The sequence below is a fragment of the Mobula hypostoma genome, chromosome 8 (assembly GCF_963921235.1).
Source record: "Mobula hypostoma chromosome 8, sMobHyp1.1, whole genome shotgun sequence".
NCBI lineage: Eukaryota > Metazoa > Chordata > Chondrichthyes > Myliobatiformes > Myliobatidae > Mobula > Mobula hypostoma.
Window position 1 is genome coordinate 92,461,370 of NC_086104.1, and position 26,245 is coordinate 92,487,614.

Genomic DNA, 26,245 nt, shown 5'->3' on the forward strand with positions numbered 1-26,245 from the left:
CCCCTTGTCTTTCTTCCCGGACCTCCTGTCCCATGATCCTCTCGTATCCCCTTTTGCCTATCACCTGTCCAGCTCTTGGCTCCATCCCTCCCCCTCCTGTCTTCTCCTATCATTTTGCATCTCCCCCTCCCCCTCCAGCTTTCAAATCCCTTACTCACTCTGCCTTCAGTTAGTCCTGACGAAGGGTCTCGACCTGAAACGTCGACTGCGCCTCTTCCTATAGATGCTGCCTGGCCTGCTGCGTTCACCAGCAACTTTGATGTGGGTTGCTTGAATTTCCAGCATCTGCAGAATTCCCGTTGTTTGTGCTTTCTATAGACATGAGATTCTGCAGATGGTGGAAATCTTGAGCAACAAGCACACACAAAATCCTGGAGGAACTCAGCAAGTCATTGGGTGTATTTAAGGCAGAGGTTGATAGGTATCTGAGTAGCCAGGGCATCAAAGGTTATGGTGAGAAGGCAGGGCAGTGGGACTAAATAGGATAAAGTGGATCAGCTCATGATAAGATGGCGGAGCAGACTCGATGGGCCGAATGGCCTACTTCTGCTCCTTTGTCTTATGGTCTTATGGTCTAAGTTGGGTATCATTGTAGGGGAATAAACAGTCAAAATCCAACAGCCTTCATCAGGACTGGTCCTGATCGGATTCTGCTTAAGTTGCACTGAAATTGTGTTCAATTTTTATCAATTTTTAATGAGAAGACTGTGTTTTCTTTCTTTTAATAGTTAATACTGGTGACTATATCCAGGCTGTGCTGGATCGAAACCTGGCTGAGAATATATCCAGAGTCCTGTACCCCAATGACAATGTAAGTCTACCGACGCACTCTTGGTTAAGTGAGTACACGCTTCCCCGTGAAAGATCTTTGCTTCTTTCTCCCTCCACACAACTCCCTCTTCCAAAATCCCTCCAGGACTTTCATAGTAACCTGTTGTCCCAATTCCTTCCTTGCAGAATCCCTCAGCCACCTGAAAGGGTACCACAATCACTATGGGAAGGCATTCTGGTGTTCCTATTTTCTCTAATGCAGAAGTTGGAGGGCGAAATGGAGAAGGTTAGAGGAAGGGTAGTGAGGGCTGAAGTGAACGGAACAGATTGTCCCCAGGGAGTGATGGGTAGACTAGTACAGCAGACAAGATGGCCGCTTGCCCTTTGTGCCTCTGCACAAACTACCCAATTCGTTTTGTGCCTGCTCCTTTTTCATAGCATGGTTTACACTCTTCTCCACCTCATTTAAACCTCAAATTCGCTTGGATTTTGTTTTTGTTGTTTTCAAGGTTTCAAACTTCCTTTGAGAAAAGGGAAGTCTATTAAAATTATGAAGGGGTTTAATAGGTTCGATGGAGAAGATAGCCCCTTTCAGAGGATATAAACACACATTGGTTGTCAATAAATGCTGTTGGGAAATTGGGTGAAGCTTGGAAAGGAGAGCACATAACTGCAGGGTGAAGACCAGAGAATGCTTGGTAACGTAAGGGAGACATAAATATGCTGAAAGGATTGGGTGAAAAGGAATCAGGTGGAGTGTAAACACCGACATGGACCAAGTGGTTGAGCAGTCCATTTGCTTTGAAGTCAGTGCGAGTCTTAAGGAAGAACAGGGGGCTGTTTAGTAAAGAGCCCTCCATGTGTCCAGGAAATGCATGAAGGGCTTCTCAGCAGGATAATTGGAAGGTTAGTTACCATGGCTACACTAGTATAATGGACAGATAATCCAATGATGTAGAATCACCGTCCAAGAAATTCCAGATTTTGACTTTGTTTTATAAAACCTGTAAATAGAAATGGCCAGTGAAACAATTTCAGGATATTCAGACAAAGGAATGATTATAATTCAGCTAGTTTCCTGAAATGTCTGAGGGGGATAGGAGGAGTACTTACTTGAGCCCACTGCCCCTACTAGGACATAGGCTGCCAACAGCAGCTCGCCAAAGTCCTCTGTCCTGGGCCAGTCTTTCAAGTTGTCCCCAGGTGCAGCCCACAGAAGATCCTTCCTCTTCCATGAATGAGGTTTCTTGAACTTCTGTTGGTGTTGGTGTTTCTGTAGCTCTGGGTTTTCACAGGATAGGGTTGCTAACCCCATGGCCAACCCCTCTCCTTTCACAGCTGGGCTCAGGACAGACCATGTTGGAGCTATGAGGAATACTAAATGTTCCGAAGAGCCCAGGAATGCAGAGCTTGTGCAAAAGTGGACAGGTTTACAGGTTAAGGCAACAATAGGAAATACAGGAAGCAGTTTTAAAACCAGAGGGTCCCTTAATTGTTGGTATCAAATATGATCAAGACTGTAGTACTGAAGGCAGCAGGACTGTCACATCTTGTGAATGAATTAAAACAAAATTCATGCACCAGAATCCCAGCACAGCATTTAGAATAAGGAATACTGAGTTTCAAGATGCGATTAAGTTTCTTGTCAACCAACAGAATACAGGATTATTAAAAGGTTGTCAGGAATGGTGATAATAGGATCAGGAGGTGATCTATTTGAAGTAGTTATGGCCACATCGTCCCCACTATCTTCTCATCCTTTGCGTGCAAACACAGCCACGCTCCCACCACTGCTTGGATTGTATTGTTCTTTGGATGTATATCTGCACTCCTTGTTTGTTACAGAAAATATGGCACTAACTGGGATAAATGTTTGCAGTTCTTTGAAGGGAAGGAGCTCCGCTTAAAGCAAGAATACTTTGTGGTAGCTGCCACACTCCAGGATATCATCCGCCGCTTCAGGTCTTCAAAGTTTGGTTGCCGAGATCCAGTACGAACCTCATTTGAAACATTCCCAGAAAAGGTAATATTGCTCAGGACTGATCTGCACTGGAGTGTAATTGCAAATATTGCTGGGTTCAAGTGATTTGAGCTGTAGTAGTGTTGTTCTAAGGAAAATTGCATTTATTGAGGATCAGGGAATTGTATTAACTGGCTGAAGTTGTATCATCTGCAAAGGGAGAAAGTCAATCATTGTTAGAGGAGTTCTCCAAGAATATTCGCAGTGATGTTTCCTGCATAGAAGTTTTGAATGTCTGGTTATTCTCTTACTGGATGGTGTTCAGTTCCTCTAATGCATCTGATACGTCTCGGGTCCCTTAAATCAGTCATAGGGAAATTACCAGAGGAGATTCTTAGAGACAGGATGAAAAAGCATGAATTTGAGAGGGAAATTCAGCATGGCTTTTTGCAGAGGACATCCTGTCTCTCAAATCTGATTGTTTTTTTGAGTATATGAAATTGCCTTGGTCATAGAAGACATAGGGTGGTGATGGAGAAGCATTTCTGTGACTGGAGCTCTGTGATGATCTGCAAGGATCCATGCTGCAACAACTGTGATTTGAAAGATTTGGATGAAAATGTTGGTTGTCTGATGAATAAATTTGTAGATGACACAAAAATTGGTGGAGTTATAGATAGTGAAGAATAGTGTAGATAATTGAAAAATTGCGGGGAGAATTGGTAGATGGAATTTAATCCAGACAAGTGAGAAGTATTGTATTTTTGGAGGTCAACCGTAAGAGGAAAGCAGACAGTAAATGACAAGGCTCTAAGGAACTTTGATGTACAGAGCACTCTTGGGCTGCAAATTCATAGCTTCCTGAAAATGGCAGTGTACACGGATGGGATGCCAAAGAAGCTATAGTGTGTTTGCCTTCATCGATCAAGGCCTGGAGTATAAAAGTTGGGTGGTCATGTTGCAGATGTGTTAAACTTCAATTGGGCTGGTCTTGGAGTATTCAGTGCAAATCTGGTTACCACATTACAGGAAGGGTTTGGAGGCTTTGGAGAGGGTGCAGAAGAGGTTCACCAGGACATTGCCCAGAGTAGAGAGTATTGGCTTTAAGGAGAGATTGGGTGAACCTGGATTGTTTTCTCTGGTGCTGTGGAGGCTGGGAGTCAACCAGATAGAAGCTTATAAAATTATGAGAGGTATTGATGGACATATAGTCTTTATCCCAGAGTGGAAATGTCACCCACTAGAGAGCTTGTGTTTAAGATGAGTGGGAGAAAGTTTAAAAGAAACTTGTGAGGCATTTTTATTTTACATACAGTGGTAGGTATCTAGAATGAGGTGGTAGGAGTAGGTACAATAGTGGCATTTAGACAGACAGGTAAGCCGGCAGGGAACAGAACGATACAGACCATGAGGCAGGTGAGAGAGTGACATCATGGTCAGACCTGATGTGGTGGGCTGAATGGCCTTTAACTCTTCTGTACTGTTGCAGCTTGGGGCTGTGTGCAGCCCACCAGCATGGTTTGATAAGATCCAAGAAACAATGAATCACAGAGGTACAAATCAACAATAATTTTGAATGGGGGGAGGTGGAGGTGTAATCGCATTCTATTGATGTTGTCTTTGGTGAACACTGACATGAGGGTCACCAATAACTAGAAAACTAGTTGAGCAGCCACATAACTGTGAGCGATGCAAGGGCAGCACAGAAACAAGTACTCTGTGGTGAATGGTATGTTCCCTGGTTTCCCTTTTGCCATCAGCCCCCCGAGTCAGCATTCTGATGGGATACCCTGGATAAGTGTGGCCCTGATAGCACTAAAGAAATTAAAAGTCATCTGAGAAAATCCAGCTCAACAGACAGACGCGTTTAGCATCAACATGTGTAATCTTTACATGCATTATGGATACCAGTCAAGGTTCCTTCAGCAATGCCCTTCACAACTGTAACACCCATCCCGATATACCATCTCCTGTCTTCTCTTTGCAGTATGAGGAGTGCTTGATGGCTCTGGGCCCACACACACAGGGGGTTAGAAGAATAAAAGGCAATCTTATTGAAGCCTATTGAATATTAGAAGGCCGAGATAGAGTGGATGTGAAGAAGATATGGGGGAGCCCTTGACCAGAGGGCACAGTTCAGAATAGAGGAACGTCCATTTAGAATAGAGAAGAGGAGAAATTTCTTTAACCAGAAGGTAGTGAATCTGTGGAATTCATTGCCACACATGGCCATGTAGACAAAATCATTGGGTATATATAAAGCAGAAACTGAAAGGTTCTTGCTTAGAGCGTCAAAGGTTACGGAGAGAAGGCAGAGAATGGGGTTAAGAGTGATAATAATTCAGGCACGATGGAATAGTGATGGGCTGAATGGCCTAATTCTGCTCCTATGTCTTAAGGACTCTATCTTGACAGATATGTGTTGCTGTACATGTAATACTGAACTCCTTCCCCCGCCTCGCTCAATGAGCCTGATAATCTGCTGAGGTTCAGGAATGTGGCTCAGCACCAGTTTATCAAGTAGGATCTGGCATATGTGATGAAATCCCACATCTGCAGCTTCAGGTCACTCATTGGGAGAAGAGCAAGCTACTTAAAGGGCTTTGGATCACACAAACACCAAGATTGTGTTTTTTTTAAATAATGTGTCAAATGCTGTATATATTCCTACTGAGGTACAACATGTAGTTTACTGACTACAGGAACTTCTGTTGGCTTAGAACATAGAACTCTACAGCACATTGCAGACCCTTCAGCTACCTACCCTATCTCTGCCTGTTATTATCTTGTACAGCTCTATCGGGTCACCTCTTATCCAACTTCACTCCAAAGAGAAAGCCCTAGCTCACTCAACCTTCCTTCATAAGACATGCCCTCTAATCCATGCAGCATCCAGGTAAATCCCCTCTGTACTCTCTAAAGCTTCCACATCCTTTTCATAATGAGGCAACCAGAACTGAACAAAATATTCCAAGTGTGATCTAACCAGGGTTTTATAGAGTTGCAACATTACTTCATACTTTCTCCTACCTATAACTGGTTGTCTGCTTCTACCTTGGTTAGTTATTGTGAGGTTTAGCTACTTGTCCTCTCCCGTTGGCATGCATGGGGCTGAGAGCTAAGGGAAATATCTCTCAACCTGTTCCCAGCCAGAAATACAGCCGACTGCACAACCACATAGTTCCTCATCCCCACAATCCTTCCAGCCCCACCAAAACATTTCATTCCACTGGACCTTCTGCTCACCTTTCCAATTCCTCACACCTTAATTTTTCTTTCTCTCCTTCCTCCACTTTCTGTAGTTCTTTCCTCTGCGCAGTCGGGTTTGCCCTATCCAGCTCACCCTCGACCTTGCCTTTCTCCTGCTTATTTTGTTTTTAGTCTCCTTTTGTTTTCTTTCCCTTTCCCTGTCAGCAGAGCTTGTTTGATTACCAACACAAATAACTGCAGTGATGACTCAGCAGGATGATGGTGCATTATTAAGCGATGGTTTTGAAGCTGCACTTAACCGATTCCGCTTGCTGATAGCCTGCAGGCTCTTTGCCAAGCCGGATCAAGTTACTGATTTGTGAGGTACCTACCTGCTGTGCTCTCTTTACAATGGTAAGGCAAAGTCAGTGATGGGGACAGCTTGTGCAATGAAGTGCTTGCAAAAATATATATGTAAATGACCTCAATGACCCAGTGTGCTTTAAAATGAAGTACAGTACTTGAAGCACACATGACTGTAATTTAAGGAGCTAAGCAGCCAATTTGTGCAGAGAGGAGCTTTTATTGTGCTTTGTTAGGTTAATTAGTTGGGGTAACTACTGATCCTTGGGCAAGCCTCTCACTCTTCTGTAGTGTCCTACACTTCCAAAAGAAAAGGGTCTCTCCTTTATCTATCCTGCGAATGTCAAACATCTAATTAGAAAGCAGGACCCCTATAGTGATATTACTGGGAGTGTCAATGCAGAAAGAATGTACAGTTCTCTGAAGTGAGACTTGAACCTACAACTTTGTGACTTGGAGGCAAGAGCACTGTCACTGTCACTGTCACACTATTAAGATAAATTGATTTAGATTTAGAGACTTGCAGCAGGGTACCAGGCCCTTCCAGTCCAATAAGCCTACATCACCAATTTACTCTAATTAATCTACTAACCTACACATCTTTGGAATGGGAGAGGAAACCAGAGCACCTCACGATCACAGGGAGAACAGAAAACCAGCTCACAGACAGCAGCTGGCTCTATGTTAGCGTTACACTAACTGCAATGCTACGGTGCTGCACCAAATTTCAGTCAGGAGGCGAAATGAGCTTTGCAACAAGAGTGAGCCAAAAGCTGTATTTTAGTGTCCAGCTGATGCATTTACAAACACTTTGGTGTATTCATTCACAAAATTTGTACATTGCTGGCAAGGCCAGTGTTTATTCTTCATTCTGAGCTGCTACCCAACCAAGGATTCAACTATATTAGTGGGTCTGGAGCTGCGTGTAGATAATTACCAGGAGCAGATGGCAGATTTCCTTCCCAGTGGGACATTAGTGACAAAGTCTGTGTGGAGTTGTCCGACAGGTGGATAAGTGCTCTCCATGGTCACTCTATTAGGTATAGGAGGTACTTAATAAAGTGGCCAGGGGTGTATGTTCGTGGTCTTCTGCTGTAACCCATTCACTTCAAGGTTTGACTTATTGTGCATTCAGAGATGATCTTCTGCACACCACTGTAGTATCACGTGGCTACTTGAGTTACTGTCACCTTCCTGTCAGCTTGAACCAGTCTGGCCATTCTCCTCTGACCTCTCTCATTAACAAGGCATTTACTCCCACAGAACTGGATGCTTTTTGTTTTTTGCACCATTCTCTATAAACTCTAGAGCAGGGTTCCCCAACCTTTTTTGCACTGCGGACCGGTTTATTATTGACAATATTCTTGCAGACCAGCCGACCGGGGGTGGGGGGGAGGGTAGGGTTGCCATTGGACAAGAGTAGCAGTCAAATACGTTGTTTACCCCGAGAAAGACTACCATGACCATGAAGCCTTGCGCAGGCACCTGTGTGCGCATGTGTGTACGTGCGGATTTTTTTCTACAAATCGTTTTTGGCGATTCTGTTCGGGGGGGTGGTGTGGAGTTAATCACGACCGGAATATAGGTGATAAGTGGCTAATACACTCAATTTCGTTTCTAAAAGGGTTTATCTAATGAATTTAATATTAAACACACAGCGCATATTCTCCTTGCATGAATATATTGATAAGTCAGTTATAAGTCACTTATAAGTCAGTTATAAGTCACTTGTAAGTCAATAGCATCATAACATTTTAAGTAACGTTTGAATATTAAACACACAGCACATATTTTCCCCGTATGAACATATAAAATCATTGCAACACACCAATATCGCTGAATCAGTGGGAGTCCTGGGCTTGTTTCCCTGCAACAAGATGGTGCCATCGAGGGGTGATGGGAGACAGCGATACTCGAAGGGGGTTCCTTATGTCCAGTCTATTCTGCAATTTAGTTTTCGTTGCATTCATTGCAGAGATACGTCGGAAATGGAAGCAACGTTTTCAGTGCTTTCGTGGCTATCTCAGGATATTTAGCCTTGACTTTGATCCAGAATGCCGGCAGAGATGTTATGTCAAACATACTTTTCAGCCTGCCATCATTTGCAAGCTCAAGGAGTTGATCTTCTTCCCGTGCTGACATGGATGATGCGTGGGTAATGACCTCGTGTGCGTTCAAGCTCAACAGTGCGTGACAGGGAATGAGGAAAGGTGCAGCTGACTCCTATCGCCAAATCATATCGTTTCCTCGCGGCCCGGTGTTTGGGGACCGCTGCTCTGGAGAATATGTGTGAAAATCCCAAGAGATCAGCATTTTCTGAGCTGCTCAAGCCGCCCTGTCTGGCACCAACAGTTTTTCCTTGGTCAAAGACATTTATATCATACTTCTTCCCCATTCTGATGTTTGGCCTGAACAGCAACTGAACCTCTTAACCATGTCTGCATGCTTTTATGCACTTGTGTTGCTGCCATATGATTGGGCAATTTGATATTTGCATTAACGGGCAGGTGTACCTAATAAAGTGGCCACTGAGTGTCTGTTCAGTTGAATGAAATGAGAGCTGACATTGATGTTGCTTTATTCACAGGTGGCCATTCAGCTCAATGACACCCACCCTGCGCTTGCTATTCCTGAGCTGATGAGAATCTTCGTGGATGTGGAGAAGTTGGACTGGGACAAGGTATGGTTATGACAAATCTTTTTTCCACTTGACATTAAATCCCAGGCACTTTATGCAGTGTCTTTCACAAAATGTACAAAGGAACCTCACAGAAACGTCATCAAAATCTTTCATTTTGTCAGACAATGGGATGTTTATATTTTATTAATTCAGAGATGCAGCTCAGTCTCTGGTCCTTCAGGCCCAATGGGCCTGCACCATCCAATTACACCCATGTAACCAATTTACATACTAACCCATACGTCTCTTGACTGGGGGGAAACCGGAGCAGCTGGAGGTAACCCAGGTGTTCACCGGGAGAATGTACAAGCTCTTTGCTGACAGCAGCAGAATTGAACTTGGGTCATGGGCTCTGTAACAGCGTTATTGTCTATTATGATAACCCCTATGCTACTGTGGCGCCCAACCATGAGTAAGAATGCTGTAACAAAAATATTTTAAAATTTATTCCATGTTCGTCTACTGAACCAGCACAAGATGAGAAACTGCTGCGTACTTGTTCTTACGGAAACATGGCTAAAGAACAACATCCCATGCACCATCAATCTTCAGGCTAAGAAACTCTGGGACTTGAGCTAATAATATTTTTTGTGACTGTATGTGCCATTGTTTAACCAGAAAATAGTGTGGTGGTATTTGCACTGGACTTCGATCTGAGTGGTCCTGGGTTCGAATCAGGCTGGGTCCTTGCATGGTTTCCATCCGTGCTGGATTGAGTGTTGAGCTAGCAGCTCGGCCTCGTAAATAACAGAGGAAAATGCTAAAGGGGCAGCGAAGTTGCCACCCAATACACCACAAGGTGTGGAAGGAAACAACAGCAACAATGTGCAATTGTAACTATATGTGTTTTGTGTAATGGTACTTACTGTGTTCTACACCTTCGCCTCAGAGGAACGCTGTTTCACTTAGTGGTATAAATGTGTCTAGTTGGATGACAATTGAACTTGATTCAGCAAGGGGCATTCATGTATTATTCACAAACAAAGGGGTTACTGTACGTATGTTGAAGCACAAGAAATCACTTCATTAGAGTTATATGAAACATGCAATACAAAATGAAGATCAACGGTTAATAAAGTAGCAGTACAGAAAACAGAGTAATAGCTATCATCCATTAAATGAGCTCATCTGCAGAATGTCCAAGGGGGCCACAAACTTTCATTCAGGTCCTCACCCTCACCCTCACTCCGTCTCCAACCCTTACGTGCACTCATTCCCCCTCCCGCCCTCGCACTCGCCATGATTGACTTCATTGCTTTTCTCCGATGAGGCACTGAGCGAGATTGGAGTCAACAAGGGCGAGAACAGAGGATGGGAAGGTGTTCAGTACCATCTTCCTGTGTTTGACCATTCTCCCTCTCACTGGCTGCTGTTCAGATAGCAAGGATTGATTGGAGAGGCTGAGGACTCGTTTTGGGGGACTTTGCGGTCCGTGTTGCATGTGTTCCTGGATTCTGGGTCTTTTTTTAATATTGCTATTTTTGAGCGGTTTGATCAGGGCAGTCAATGCGGTCTGAGCTGCTCAGCAAACAGTGCTTTGCCCTGTGGCCTGCAGTGGGCTAGCGGCAAGACACTGAGCTGAAATAAACTGAATACTACTGTGCTCCGGGTTTGATATTCTATGTGTTGTTCACTCACTTCTAGCGTTTGCGCAATTAGTTCTTTTTTATGCTTCGGGTGTTTGATGTTTTCTTGAACAGGTTCCATGGTGTTTCTTTACTTTGTGACTGCGGGCAGAAGGAAGAATAAATGTACTTTGAATATTTATATCCTTCATCACTTCAAAGCTCTTAAAATAACCCTTACCTCAGTACTTTCCCATGATAAGGCACCATTTGGTACCTGCACCTACACCATGACCTCACCTTCTCCAGATAAACATGTATTCATCATTATCTACTCTCAAGGCTGTAGATTTGTACCTTAACTCTCATTTAACTTTTTCAAAACAATCCCACTCCAGGCTAACACCATTTTGTCTTACAGACTTCCATTTTATTTTAGCTTATACCAGGGGGGAATCACATTCAACTCCTTTTTTAACAGAACTATAAAAGTTTATTTACAACACATATACACAAGGTACAGACATTAATATTTACAAGGCAGTAAGTATACTCAGAATAAAATATGGTTACCACCGTCTATAAAACAGTCAGTACTTGGGGGTGGGGGGGGAGCCCACTACTCCCAGAAGTCCCCCAATGTATCTGTCATGACCGCGTGCTCACTCTCCAAGGACAGCCGGGCATGAATGTATCCTTGGTAAAGATGTAGGCAGTTTGCCCGGGTAGTGCCCTCCACTTTCCGCCTCCTTGACCCGTGAATGGCCATCATGGCCAGGTCCAGGAGCAAGCCCACCAGGAGATCCTCCTCACGCCCTGTCCCCTTCCGAACTTCACTCCCCATATATGAGGAGCGCGGGACTAAAGTGCAGCCAGGACCTCAGCAGCAGCCCCTTGAGAAACTCAAAGGAGGGCTACAACCTCTCACGTTCTGTGAACACGTGGTACACTGACTCCTCCCGGCCACAGAATGGACAGGATGTCAGTGAACCTTTCCTACAGTGACCAGAACCTTGATTCACTAGGAAGGCCATGAAGTTGTATCAGACCAGATTAGTTTATTGTCATACACCAGCTTGCAATGAAGTTCCTTGTTCCTGGATTCTGGTTACTGTGTACTCAGAGTACACAGTAACATGGCAACAATGAAATGCACCCCTCAACACAGTGAGCACAGAACGATGGGATGGTGTGAAGAGTGCAGGTCAATCGGAAGCTGAAAGGAATTGCTAAAGTGATGACAGTGGAATAACTGAGCGGTAGAGTTGCAAGTCTGAGAATATGGCAGCACCACCAGGAGGGGATGTGAAAGAAGTGAAGTGATTTAAATTGGGAAAAGAAAGGGGCAAGATTTAGTTCTTTGACCAGGCTGTCCAAGATTTGGATGAATAGATTGTTCTAGTAAAGTGGTCAGGTCTATCTTTGAACCTAATCCAAAAGCGCTGAGCAAATGTTTTGGTGAGTTCTCATTACAGTTCTGTGCTGGAATCTTAAAACACAAGTTTATCTGTGCTTAGGGCAGACACCCATACCAAAGGCACTATTGTCTTGTGCAGCTTGATAGTGAGCCAGTAAAGCACAGCAGATTCACTGTTCTCTGGGGGAGTGAACCTGTCTTTGTGGTCTGGCCTACACACCACTGTGATAGTGCTGCAAACTGCATCAGCGTTGTGTGCTCTCCAATTGGATTAAACTTATCAGAGGGACAAGAGATTCCGCAGGTGCTGGGAGTCCAGAGCAACACACACACAATGCTGGAGGAACTCAGTCGGTCAGGCAAAATCTATGGAGGAAAATGAACAGTCACTGTTTCGGGCAGTCCTGATGAAGTGTGGCACGGTAGTGTAGTGGTTAATCTAACTCTATTACAGCTCCAATGACCTGGGTTCAATTCCTGTCACTGTCTGCAAGGAGTTTGTACGTTCTCCCTGTGACCTTGTGGGTTTCCTCCCGTGTTCCAAAGATGTACAGATTAATAGCTTAATCAGTCACATTGGGTGTAATTGGTTATTTGTTAATAGGTTAATTGGTCACATTGGGTGGTTAATAGGTTAATCAGTCATGTTGGGTGTAATTGGTTAATTGGTTACATTGGGTGTAAGTGGTTAATTGTTAATAGGTTAATTGGTCACATTGGGTATAATCGGGTGGTGAGCTCATTGGGTTGGTAGGGCCTGTTATTGCGCTGTATCTCTAAATAAAAGATACTGGCTGATCTGCTGAGTTTCTCCAGCATTTTGTGTCTACTGCTTCAACTTCATCAGATCAGCTAAGGTGATTTGAATAATTAAAGCAGCCAGTCAAATCTTCAGTGTGACTGAACTGGAAGGATTCCATGCTCCTCATCCACACATCCTTCATTCCTGTTTTTATTTGTGATGGCTGAGGCTCAGCAGCTTTGTCATGCTCTGTGTAGGCTGAGTTGGTGTCGCTCACTGTCAGAGAAGCTGCTTCATTGAATTGGCAGTGGAAGTGGAATTGTAATTGTTTGTAAACCAGTCTTCAGTTGAGAAGGCTCTTAAAGCTTGCCTGTCCTAACCTGCGACTTTATTTATTTATCAGTCAGACAGCCCTCCATCCTAGCTGATGCGTGCAGACCAAGCTCCATCCCTCTTGACCATGCTTCCCCACCATACTACATCCCGCGTTATTCATACTGTCATTCTTCTTCTTGCCAGGCTTGGGATATAACGGTCCGGACCTGTGCTTATACCAACCACACGGTGCTGCCCGAGGCTCTGGAACGCTGGCCAGTGCAGATGTTTGAGCGACTTCTCCCAAGGCACCTGCAACTCATCTATGAAATCAACCAGCGCCACTTAGACGTAAGAACTATTAGAACCATTTTGCTGCGTTCCTCTCTCTCAATTCTTTTGCCTCTCTTGAGTTTTCCATTCCTTCTTTACTTCTCCGGCTTACTAAACCCTCATCGTTACGTAAGAACATAAGAAATAGGAGCAGGAGTAGGCCATCCGGCCCATCGAGCTTGCCCCGTCATTCAATAAGATCATGGCTGCTCTGTCTGTAAACTCAGCTCCATCTACCTGCCTTTTCCCCAAAATTCTTAATTCCCCTACTATGTGAAAACCTATCTAACAGTATCTTAAATATATTTAGTGAAGAAACCTCAACTGTAGGGTTGCTAACTGTCCCCTATTAGCTGGGACATCCTGTATACTGGGCTAAATTTGTTTGTCCCATATGGGACCGCCCTTGTCCCATATTTCCCCCGCTAAGGCAGAGTGTTCCTATGAAACCTTTTGTGTCGAAATGGCATAAAGCGAAGAAGCAATTACCATTAATTTATATGGGAAAAATTTTTGAGCGTTCCCAGACCCAAAAAATAACCTACCAAATCATACTAAATAACACATAAAACCTAAAATAACACTAACGTATAGTAAAAGCAGGAATAATATGCTAAATACACAGCCTATATAAAGTAGAAATAATGTATGTACAGTGTAGTTTCACTGAACAGAATCGCCAATACTAATTTGTAGGAAAAAATCGGCACGTACACGCATGCGCATGTCACGCATGTGCACACAGGTGCCCACGCAAGGCTTCATGGTCATGATAGTCTTTCCCGGGGTAAGCACAAGTGTCCCGTATTTGACTGCTACTTTTGTCCCTTATTTGGGAGTGAGAAAGTTGACAACCCTACTCAGCTGCTTCCCTGGGCAGAGAATTCCAGATTCAGCACTCTCTGTGAAAAACAGTTTCTCCTCATCTCCATGCTAAATCTTGTATTCTGGAGATGGACAGAACAACCAAAAGACAGCAGAAGAGAGCCAGGAGAAAGCCAGCCATGGTTGCCACCACTACCACATATACATGTCCCACCTGCAATAGAGCTTGTGGGTCCAGGATAGGACTGTATAGTCTTCAAAGATCTCACCGTTAAAGGAGTGGACGTTGTCATCGGATTTCGATGGACAACCAAAGAAGAAATCTCACCTACCAATGGAAACAACTTTCCTACTTCTATCTTATCTATTCCTTTCAAAATTTTGTATGTTTCTATAAGATCCCCTCTCATTGTTCTGAATTCCAGAGAATATAGTCCCAGGCAACTCAATCTCTCCTCATAGGTTAACCCCTTCATCCCTGCAATCAACCTGGTGAACCACCTCTCCACTACCTCCAAAGCCAGTATATCCTTCCTCAAGTATGGAGACTAGAACTACACACAGTAGTCCAGGTGCAGCCTCGCCAGTACCCTGTATAGTTGCAGCATGACCTCCCTGCTCTTGAATTCAATCCCTCTAGTAATGAAGGCCAACATTCCGTTTGCCGCCTTAATAACCTGTGGTACCTGCAAACCAACTTCTTGCCATTCATGAACAAGCACTCCCAAGTCCCTGCTGGAATCTTTCACCAATTAAATAATAATCTTCTCTTCTATTATCCCTTCCAAAGTAGATGATCTCACACTTACCAACGTTGTATTCCATCTGCCAGAGCTTGACCCACTCACTTAACCCACCTATATCCCTCTGCAGACTCTCTACATCCCCTGTACAATTTGCTTTTCCACTCAGTTTACTGTCATCAGCAAATTTTGCTATGCTACACTCGGTCCCCTCTTCCAAATCATCAATGTAAATGGTAAACAGCTGCTGGCCCAGCACCGACCCCTGCGACACCCCACTCACCACTGACTGCCAACCGGAGAAACACCCACTTATACCAACTCTCTGCCTTCTATCGGTTAACAAATCCACTATTCATGCCAATACACTTCCTCTGACTCCATGCATCCGTATCTTATTTATAAGTCTCTTGTGCGGCACCTTATCGAACGCCTTCTGGAGATCCAAGTGTACGACATCCACCTGTTCCCCTCTATCCGCTGCGCTCATTATGTCCTCAAGGAACTCCAGTAAGTTTGTCAAACAGGACCTGCCCTTTCTGAATCCATGCTGTTGTCTGTTTAATGGAACCACTCATTTCTAAATGTTTCACTATTTCTTCCTTAATGACAGCTTCAAGCATTTTCCCGACTACAGATGTTAAGCTAACTGGCCTATAGTTGCCCGTCTTTTGCCTACATCTTTTTTTAAAAAAGTGACGTGACATTTGCTGTCTTCCAATCCACTGGGACCTGCCCAAAGTCTAGAGAGTTTTGATAAATGATTACCAACGTGTCTACTATAACCTCCGCCAATTCCCTCAGCACCCTGGGACGCATCCCATCAGGACCAGGGGACTTATCTACCTTCAGGCCCTCTAGTTTGCTTATCACTGTCTCTTTAGTTACCCCTCTGATTGATCAGCTCTGTCTTTGGGGAGAAGGGCCCAGCTTTTTATTTGTAGAAAAGTAAGAGAATCTCTGACTTTTCCCCATTTTAAAAAGTCTGGCTCTAATTTTCTCTTGCCTCCTTAATTCTAGAGAAAAGATTTTCTCTTTGATAACTTAGAATGAAACCCTTTGATCATCTAGATTGCCTGACTAGACCACCCACATCAGATTCAGATTGATTTATCACCTGAACCTGGAAGCACAGTGAAATGCATTGCTTTTGCATTAACAAGCGACACAACCCAAGAATGTGCTGGGGGCCGTACGCAAGTGTCACCACGCATTCCCGAGCCAACATAACATGCGCATCATGTTGCACTGAATACATGTAGCAAAACAAAACCTCTTCCTTCCTCCCTCATCCATACATGTGGACAGTCCTTCAACTCCAGGACTGGTCTCCAGTTTTTAGTCTCCAGGCCTTGGCTTTGATTTTTGGTATCGACCCCCGGACTAGTTGATTATGGGACCCTGAACTCCAGGTTTGAATACCCCTTAGTATTCTGTATTCAGGAGAATGCAAGATTTAGTTTCTTTCTCTTGTAGTCTTCTTTCTCTTGTATTTTGCTGGTATTTTGTTCTTGTTCTTGCTCATGTTATTGTTTGAGGTGTCACTGACACTGCCTGGCCTTTGTTGCATATCTCCATCCAAAGGCAACCACACTATCTCATTCAAAGTCTTGTCCCATAGATATTATCACCAAGTAAGTATTGTGACAAAACTGATCAAACCCAAGTCAAAGGTTAACATTAGCCCTACTTCTCCATTCCCTTTGTATTTAAAGAAAGAGATTGAGGGTTGAATAGCTCTGATTTCCCCTAAAACAGAGGAAGGAATAAACCATTGTATCAATTCAGGGAGCTTTACCAGATTAGATTTCACACTCGCTTCAGAGTTGCCTGCTTGTATCAAGTAACAGGATCAGTAGTGGTTGGAACAACAAAGTTTCAGTCAATACTATCTCTGTTACAGAGAGGTTAAGATTCAACATTACATAAAATCATTCCTTTTACATGGAGACTCTTGCATGCTGCTCTGTAGTGTTTCAAACATTTCCGTTCAAAGCTTCTTAGGCTTAAAGAATGGTTCTTCCCTCTAGATAGCCAGTGGGACTTGTAACTGTGGAATGATAGCTCCTAATTATCTAAGTTCAACCAAGTCATATTTGTTATCTTGATCAAATTCATGTCACATCACATGGGGTTGTGGTTGTTTTACTAAAATGATCTCATTAAGTTCAAAGTTGAAAGTAAATTTGTTATCAAAGTACATATATAGCACCATAAGCAAAAACAACAAACACAAAATGCTGGAGGAACTCAACAGGCCAGGCATGGAAAGAGTGCAGTTGACATTTCAGGCTGAGACCCTGCTGAAATGTCCCCAGGGTCTTGGCCCGAAATGTTTACTGTATTCCCCCCATTCAGATGTGAGACAATACTAATGGAGCCTTGTTGACAGGTTTGGCTAACCCAATTGCCCTCTTCTTCTTCTAGAACATTGCTGCTCGGTATCCTGGTGACATGGACCGTCTGAAACGCATGTCGCTGATCGAGGAGGGAGATCCCAAGAGGATCAACATGGCACACCTAAGCGTTGTTGGGTCCCATGCAGTTAACGGCGTTGCACAAATTCACTCGGAAATTGTGAAGAGCACAGTGTAAGTGGGAGCAAAGAAAGAACGATCCTTGTGTAAATCTAGGATTAAGACATTGCATTAATGTTGGGTGGTGGCAGCAGTCATTTTACAAAAGGGATGTCAGTCAGTGAGGAGATCTAGCGAAGCCCACAGGCCAAGAGTGGCCAGACATGTCTGAGTGGTGAGAGAACTGAAAAAGATCAGTCGCTCTGGCCAGTTGTGTCATTACTGAGTTCAGGACCAAAGCTACCCTCCACTGCATTTTTTTTAAAAAGCATCTCATGCTTATCCGGTATCTATCTCATCTTCGGAAACCTAATTTACAGGTTTTGGGAAAAGAAAGGAGGAATGTGATTGAAATGATGGCTTGATAGGAAGCCAACGTGAATAGACTGTTTCTCAACCACAACGTTTTCATGTATGTGCTATAAAACCTGCCTCCATAATTTAACCCTTCTCCCACCTCTTTGTATTCCCCTCACCCATAAAGTTAGAGCTATCAGTCCACGGGCTATTTTAAAATGATTTTATTTTTATTCAACTGATTATTCAAAACATGATCGAGGGTGAAGAACAGCTTCTGTAGTCAGCAGGATTTGTAGGCCTGATTGGGTAGAGTGATCATCGGAGCCCTTTTTCCCCTCTTCCTTCTCTACTGTTTCACTGTCTCACCTTATGGCAACTCGTATTGATCTGAATCATTTTTTAAAATCAGACCACAGTATGTTGGAACAGAATTAGGCTATTTGGCACATCGAGGCTGTTTCACCATTCCACCTTGGCTGATTTTTTTAGATTATGAAGACACACAGTCCTCTTTTATTGTCATTTAGTAATGCATGCATTAAGAAATGATACAATATTTCCTCCGGTGTGATATCACAAAACACAGGACAGACCAAGACTGAAAAAAAACTAACAAAACCACGTAATTATAACATATAGTTACAACAGTGCAACAATACCATAACTTGATGAAGAAGTCCATGAGCACAGTAAAAGTTCAAAGTCTCTTAAATGTCTCACATCTCACACAGATGGGAGAAGGAAGAAAAACTCTCCCTGCCATACCCGACCACGGTCCGACTCTTGAGTCATCTGAAAACTTCGAGCTCTGATTAGCTCTCCAACACCGAGTACCGAGCGCCATCTCTATCCGAACGATTCGACCTCCATCTCGGTTGCCAATAGCAGGCAAATTTTGAGGCCTTCCTTCTGAAAGATTCCCGACCACGCAGTAGTGACAGCAGCGAACGAGCGTTTCAGAAATTTTTCCAGATGTTCCTCTGTGCTTTCACGTCAGTCTCCATCAAATCAGAATTGTCCACGGCCCCTGTTTAATGGATACAATATCATTTTTCACCGGAGGGCTGTGCACGCGCAGTGCTCTCTCTCCTCCTGCTGCTTAATATATATATCTCAACCCCATTCTCCCCTTAACCTCATCAATCAAGAAGCTATCAATCTCTTGCCATAATTACACCCAATGGCAACAAATTCCATGGATTCACCACCTTGTGGCTGAAGAAATCGCTCCTCAGGCCCAGAGAGATGAAAAGCTCCTTGTGTGTTAAAGACAGACATCCACCTCTCTCTGAAGTTCCGGGAGACTCCCGTGTATTGACAGCGGCTCCCTGATGCCCGGAAATTATATACAATATCCCAGAAATCGATTTTTTTGAGAGTGAGAGTGAGCACCCTGATTGGTCTCTCTTCTTGCTAAGTAGACCTATCTACCTAAGTTTTCTCTGTGGGCGGGCTTTAGAGTCGACCTCAAAAATAATGACAGTGTTGCTGGCTGCACTGTTTGCAACAATGACTTTTCTATTGCCCATGGTGGGTTAAAATGTAAAAGACATGTTGAGGTGAGCTTAATAGGTGTCATTCGTTCATTAGCATAGCTAACGTTATTTAAACTAGCTGGCTAGCTGCTAAGGAGCTACTCTATTGATGTCCTACGTGATGAGGCCAAACTCCCTGTAGACTTGCTTAAAGTTGTAATAGAATAAACATGATAATATAAGTACATATCTTAATGTCACATATACCCAACTTGGTTTATAGAGTAGACAAAATCACTAAACAAAGTATTACATACACCCTTGGAGGTCGACCGGGGGGTGGGGATATAGGGTTGCAGGGGGCAGGGATGCTACCTCCCTGACATGAGTTTTTTGCAGGGTGGGATGTCTGTAAAGAATCAGAATCAGGTTTAATATCACCAGCCTATGTCATGAAATTTGTTAAATTTACAGCAGCAGTACAGTGGAGTACATGATAAATTTTTTAAAAAACTGAATTACAGTAAATGTATGTGTGTTAAATTATGATAAGTAGCACAAAAAAATGAAATTTTTTAAAAAAAGTGAAGTAGTGTTCATGGGTTTAATGTCAATTTAGGATTCCTGGCAGAGAGGAAGCAGTAGTTCTTGAGTTGCCGAGTGTGTGCCTTCAGACTTCTGCAGCTCATTCTTGATTATAACAATGAGGAGGGGGTATGTCCTGGGTGGTGGGGGTCCTTAATGATGATGGAAGCTGTTTTTCTGAGCTTTTTATACCTGGGAAAAGTATTCATTTGTTTTGACTCAAAGTAGGCTATCATTTGTAAATTGAGGCAAAGCATTTAAACTGTTTTAGTTCAAAAGTCTCGTGAATGTCTCTTTTAAATGTCACCTTTTCCGTTTATGCAGGGTGACTGTTTTTTGTGTTTGACGTATTCATTTCTTGCTGCTGTTGCAATAAGTGTCCTTTGTTGCATTGTCTTTTTTTTTAAGCTGTAAAAATTGATAATGTTGCCTGTAAACTTTAGCCAAATTGGAGAATGATTTTAAAGAAGCATAAACACTTAAATTGTTTTGTGTGATATTAAAATTAAACTGGCAAGAGCTGTTGAGAAAAATGATGTTTAAGGTAAAAAAAAAACAGATATCAGTAAAATAAACACAGGGATTCTGCAGATGCTGAAAATCCAGAGCAAAGCAGAAAAAATGCTGGATAACTCGGTAGGTCAGGCAGCATCAATCGAAGAAGAATTGATGTTTTGTGCTGAAAACTTCATCACTACTGGCTGTTGGAGTGTTTTGGGCTGAGATGTTGACTGCTCATCTCTCCATAGATGCTGCCGACCTGACCTGCTGAGATTTCAGTAAAGGCTGTTTAAAAATACCCTGGTGGTTCATTTCACTTTTTTTAATGATGTAAGAAGTCAAATCATCAAGAAATCTATGCTGCCTCACTGAGCAATCCCATTCTTTGGATAGTTTTCTGTGTCCTATTAGTCCTAGAGTTGTAGAGTAATGCAGGTCCTTTAGCCCAACTCATCCATGCTGAACAAAATACCCAGCTGACCTCATCCCATTTGGCTTTTCTGTCTATATCCCCGTAAACCAGGGGTTCCCAATCTGGGCTCCATGGACACCTTGTATTGGTCCTCGGCATTAAAATATGGTTGGGAACCCCTGGTCTAAACCTTCCCTATTCATGTAGCTGTCTGCCGTTTAAATATTGTCACTGTATCTGCCTCAACTAGTTCCTCTGGCAGCAGATTCCATATAATGACCGCTCACTGTGCCAGCAGTACAGTACAATACAGGCCAATCTTTTAACCTACTCTGATATCAATCAACATACATCAAAGTTGCTGGTGAACGCAGCAGGCCAAGCAGCATCTGTAGGAAGAGGTGCAGTCGACGTTTCAGGCCGAGACCCTTCGTCAGGACATATCAATCTATCCCTTCCATCCCCCATAGCCCTCTGTTTTTTTAAATCATCCATGTGGCTATCTAACAGTCTGTTAAATGCCCCTAATGTATCTGCCTCTATCACCACCCCGGTGGTGTGCTCAATGTAGCCACCACTCTCTGTGTTAAAATCAGATTTCCTATCTATACTTTCCTCCGGTCACCTTAAAATTATGCACCCTTGGATGGGGACAAAGTCTCTGGCAATCCACTCTATCTATGCCTCTTATCATATCTTGTACAAGTCTATGAAGTCACCTCGCATCCTCTTTCACTCCAGAGAGAAAAGCCTGAGCTCACTCAAAGTATCCTCACGAGACATGTTCTTTAATCCAGGCAGCATCCTCTGCACCCTCTCTAAAGCTTTCACATCCTTGCCATAATGAGGCAACCAGAACTGAACACAATACTCTAAATGAGGTCTATCCAGGGCTTTATGGGGCTGTGACATTACTTGGTGGCTCTTGAATAATAAAGGTCAACATGCTATATGCTGCCTTTACAACCCTATCAACGTGTGTGGCAACTTTGAGGGATCTGTGGACATAGACCCCAAGATCTCTCTATCCTTCCACACTGCTAAGAATCCTGCCATTAACCCTGTAATCTTCCTTCAAATCTGACTTTCCAAAATGAATCATTACACAATTTTCTGGGTTAAACTCTATCTGCCACTTCTCATCACAGCTTGGCATTCTGTCAATGTCCTGTTGTAACCCTCGACAACCTCTGCATTATCCACAATGTCACCAACGTCCATCTGCAGACTTACAGATCCACTCTTTTAATTCCTCATCCAAGTAATTTATAAACATCACAAAGAGTAGCCATCCTAGAACATGTCATTGCCCTCAAGCAGAACCACTCCTTGGCCTCTATGGGCAAGCCAATTCAGAATCAACACAACTAAGTTCCCCTGGATCCCATGCCTCCTGATTTTCTGAATGAGCCTACCATGGGGAACCTCATCAAATGCTTTGCTAAAATCCATATACACTACATCCATTGCTCTACCTTCATCAATGTGTTTTGTCACATCCTGAAAAAAATTCATTCAGTCTCATGAGACATGACCTGCCCCTCACAAAACCATGTTTGTGATCCCCAATCAGACTATGCTTTGGGATGGATTCTTTTTATGTTATATGTCAATGATTTGGATGATGGAATTGATGGCTTTGTTGCAAAGTTTGCAGATGATACAAAGATAGATGGAGAGTCAGGTAGTCTTGAGGAAGCAGGGAGACTACAGAAGGACTTCGACAGAATAGGAGAATGGGCAAAAAAGTGGCAGATGGAATACAGTGTCAGGAAATGTATGCTCTTTCACTTTGGGAGGAAAAAATGAAATGACTATTTTCTAAATTAAGGGAAAATACAAAAACTGAGGTGCAAAGGGCCTTGGGTGTTCTTGTGCAGGATTCCCTAAAGGTTAATTTGCAGGTTGAGTCTGTGGTGAGGAAGGCAAATGCAATGTTAGCATTCATTTCAAGAGGACTAGAATATAAAAGCAAGGATGTAACGTTGAGACTTTATAAAGCACTAGTGAGGCCTTATTTGGAGTATTGTGAGCAATTTTGTGCCTCTTAGAAAGGATGTGCTGAAACTGGAGAGGGTTCAAAGGAGGTTCACAAAAATTATTCCAGGTTTTAAAGGCCTGTCATATGAAGTGTTTGATGGCTCTGGGCCTGAATTCACTAGAATTTAGAAGAATGAGGGGTGACCTAATTGAAATTATCGAATGGAGAAAGACCTTGATAGAGTGGATGTTTCCTGTGGTAGGATTGTCTAAGACCAGAGGACACAGCCTCAAAATAGAGGGGTGTCCTTTTAGAAACATGAGGAGGAATTTCTTTAGCCAGAGAGTGGTGAATCTGCAGAATTTGTTGCCACAGGCAGCTGTGGAGGCCAAGTCTTTGTTTATTTAAGGCAGAGGTTGATAGATTTTTGATTGGTCAGGGCATGAAGGGTTTCAGGGAGAAGGCAGGAGATTGGGCCTGAGGGGAGAAATGGACCAGTCACAATGAAATGGTGGAGCAGACTCGATGGGTCAAATGGCCTAATTCTGCTCCAATATCTTTTGGTCTAAAAGATACAGAACATCCTCTTTCTTAACGTTAACGTGTACTAGCATATCAGTCTGTTTAATGTTGTTGTCAGAATCATCAAGGTCCCTCTCACTTGTGAATACTAAAGCAAAGTATTCATTAAGGACCTTCCCTACCTCCTCCAACTCCAGGCACAGTACCTGTTCATCCCTGATCAGTCTTGCCCTCACTCTGGTCATCCTCTTGTACTTCATGTACATGTAGCACACCGAGGGGGTTTTCCTTAATCACTATTCGCCAAGGCCTTCTCATGTCCCCTTCTCGCTCTCAAGTCCATTCTTAAGTTCCTTCTGAGTCACCTTGTATCTTTCTAGAGCCCTGTCTGATCCTTGCGTCCTGAACTTTAATTATGCTTCTTATTTCCTCTTCTTCTTGACTAAATGTTCCAGATCTCTTGTCAACCATGGTTCCTGCACCCTTCCATCCCTTCCTTGCCTCAATGGGACAAAGCTATCCAGAACTCCATGCAAGTACTCCCTAAACAATGTCTACATTTCTGTTATGCATTTCCCTGGATACATCTGTTCCCAATTTGCCCTCCCTAGTCCCTGCCTAATAGCATCATAATTTTCCCTCTCCCAATTAAATACTTACCCATACCTGCTCCTATCTCTGTCCAAGGCCATGTCTAAGGTAGGGAGTTATGGTCACTGTCTCCAAAATACTCGCCCACTGTAAGGTCTGACACCTGACCAGGTTCGTTGCTGAGCACGAGATCCAATGTGGCCTCTCCCCTAGTCGGCCTGTCTACATATTGTGTCAGGAATCCTTCCTGGACACACTGAACAAATTCTGCCTCATCTAAACTTCTTGCACAAAGGAGATGCCAATCAATCTGCAGGGAGGTGAACTCGCCTGTGACAACAACCCAGTAATTTTTTTCACCTTTCAAAAAATCTGCCTCCTGATCTTGTTCCTCAGTTAGCACAGGGGCAGCAATGGTTCAAGAGGACTAGGGAAGGATAGGAGAAGGCCAGGCTTGCAATGATACAGAATTCCATTTGAATGTAGGTGGAGGGGAGGAATAACACTAACATTAGGTGGTTTAGGATTATATTGAGTTTAGAGATAATATTTGTTTGAATGGGTATGCTTATTTAAAGTGTCACTTGTTGGTAAACTTTTACCATAGCTAAAGAGTATTATCCTTCAGCTTGAGATAAACAACCAAGGTTATAAATTAAGATTTTATGTTCAAGGTGATCATCACATTTACTTGTATGAAGCCAATGTGCTTGTTAAATATGAAAATTTTAAAGTTAAAAAAAATTGTAAGACCCTCTGGTGTGTCCCATTGTAATGCAGTTTGGACAGATCGTGTAGAATGACACCACGTTCTACAGTCATTGCTAACTTGTGACACAAACTTAATCACTCACCCATGGAATGCTAACACAGGGGAACTAGGTAATGCAAAGCAGTTGGCTTAGATTCAGTGTTTAGTTGTTAATTCAAAACAATTACAAGGTAGTTGAGGAAGTTTGTAATATAAATAAGATATAATATTTGAAGCATTTACAAAATAACAATGTGGTTTACAAGTTATGTGGTTACGTAAATTGGGAATTGTTTACATATGCCTGGTTGTGGATGAAATAATCATTTACTTATGTTTAAAACACCACACCGAAACGATTATAGCTTTTCAGTGGATGTAGAAATGCTATTGTCCAATTACTGTCACCATCCTGGCCATAAGGCCAGTCAGCCCATTGATCTGCTCCACCATTCTATCACGGCTGGTTTATTATCCCGCTCAATTTTATTCTCCTGTCTTCTCTCCATAACCTTTGACGCCCTGATTAATCAAGAGCCTATCAACTTACACTTCAAATATACCCAATGACTTGGCCTCCACTGCCAACTTTGGAAATGAATTGCACAAATTCACCACTCTCTGGCTAAAGAAATTCCTCGTCGGCTCTGCTGTAAAGAGGTGTGAGTCTGTACCCCCTGGTGTCATTGTAGCAGTGAATCAGAAGGGTAAATGGGATTCAGTACTGCTCACTGGGCTGACGGGCTCTCGGTCCATGTTTATCCATTGCTTACATCAAAGCGCATTCCTGTTCTACCTTCCTGCCCCTCTACCTATCAGCGCAAAATCAGAAAAGCTGGTTTTAGTCTGTTCTTTCCTTCTTTTCCAGTTTTAAGGATTTCTATGAAGTTGAGCCAGCAAAGTTCCAGAATAAGACGAACGGGATCACTCCAAGACGTTGGCTACTGTTATGTAACCCAGGTCTTGCAGACATCATTGCCGAGGTGAGGGACTTCTGCTGAATACCCATTATAGGTTTTAGCAATTGGGAGCTGATGAAAGGACATGATCATGAAATATTAACATCCCTCCTTCCCCATAGATTCTCCATGACCTGTTAAGTATTTCCAGAATTTTCTATTTTTATTTTAGATTTTCAGTTTAGCAACAGTGCATTCCCCTGAAAGAACATGATGTGCTTGCACAGTAGTTGACCCAAGTACACACAATGGTCACCTTATTAGGTACACCTGTACACCAGCTCGGTAATGCAGATAATCAGCAAATCATTTGGCAGCAATTCAATGCATAAAAATATGCAGACATGGTCAAGTACTTCAGCTGTTGTTCAAACCAAACATCGGAATGGGGAAGAAATGTGATGTAAGTGATTCTGACTGTGGAATGACTGTTGGTGCCAGACAGGGTGGTTTGAATATCTCAGAAACTGCTGATCTCCTGGGATTTTCATGCACAACAATCATGAAAATGGCTGAAAATTCTCTGGAGTTTACAGAGAATGGTATGAGAAACAAAATCATTCAGAAAGCAGCAGTTTCTGAGTTCAACCCAGATAAGTGTGAACAACAGGAATTGTGCAGATGCTGGAAATTCAAGCAACACACATCAAAGTTGCTGGTGAACGCAGCAGGCCAGGCAGCATCTCTAG

The 26,245-nt window shown here is 43.1% G+C and overlaps 1 protein-coding gene across 1 annotated transcript in view; it reads left to right on the forward strand.

The window, feature by feature from the left end:
- The window catches only part of LOC134350727 (glycogen phosphorylase, brain form), a 103,053-nt gene that overhangs the window by 56,520 nt on the left and 20,288 nt on the right, over nucleotides 1–26,245 (forward strand). The window contains exons 7-12 of the mRNA XM_063056337.1: nucleotides 729–811; nucleotides 2,651–2,794; nucleotides 8,871–8,963; nucleotides 13,207–13,353; nucleotides 17,331–17,494; nucleotides 25,466–25,580. Coding sequence (XP_062912407.1) covers nucleotides 729–811; nucleotides 2,651–2,794; nucleotides 8,871–8,963; nucleotides 13,207–13,353; nucleotides 17,331–17,494; nucleotides 25,466–25,580 — 746 coding nt within the window. The remainder of the gene's footprint in view (nucleotides 1–728; nucleotides 812–2,650; nucleotides 2,795–8,870; nucleotides 8,964–13,206; nucleotides 13,354–17,330; nucleotides 17,495–25,465; nucleotides 25,581–26,245) is intronic.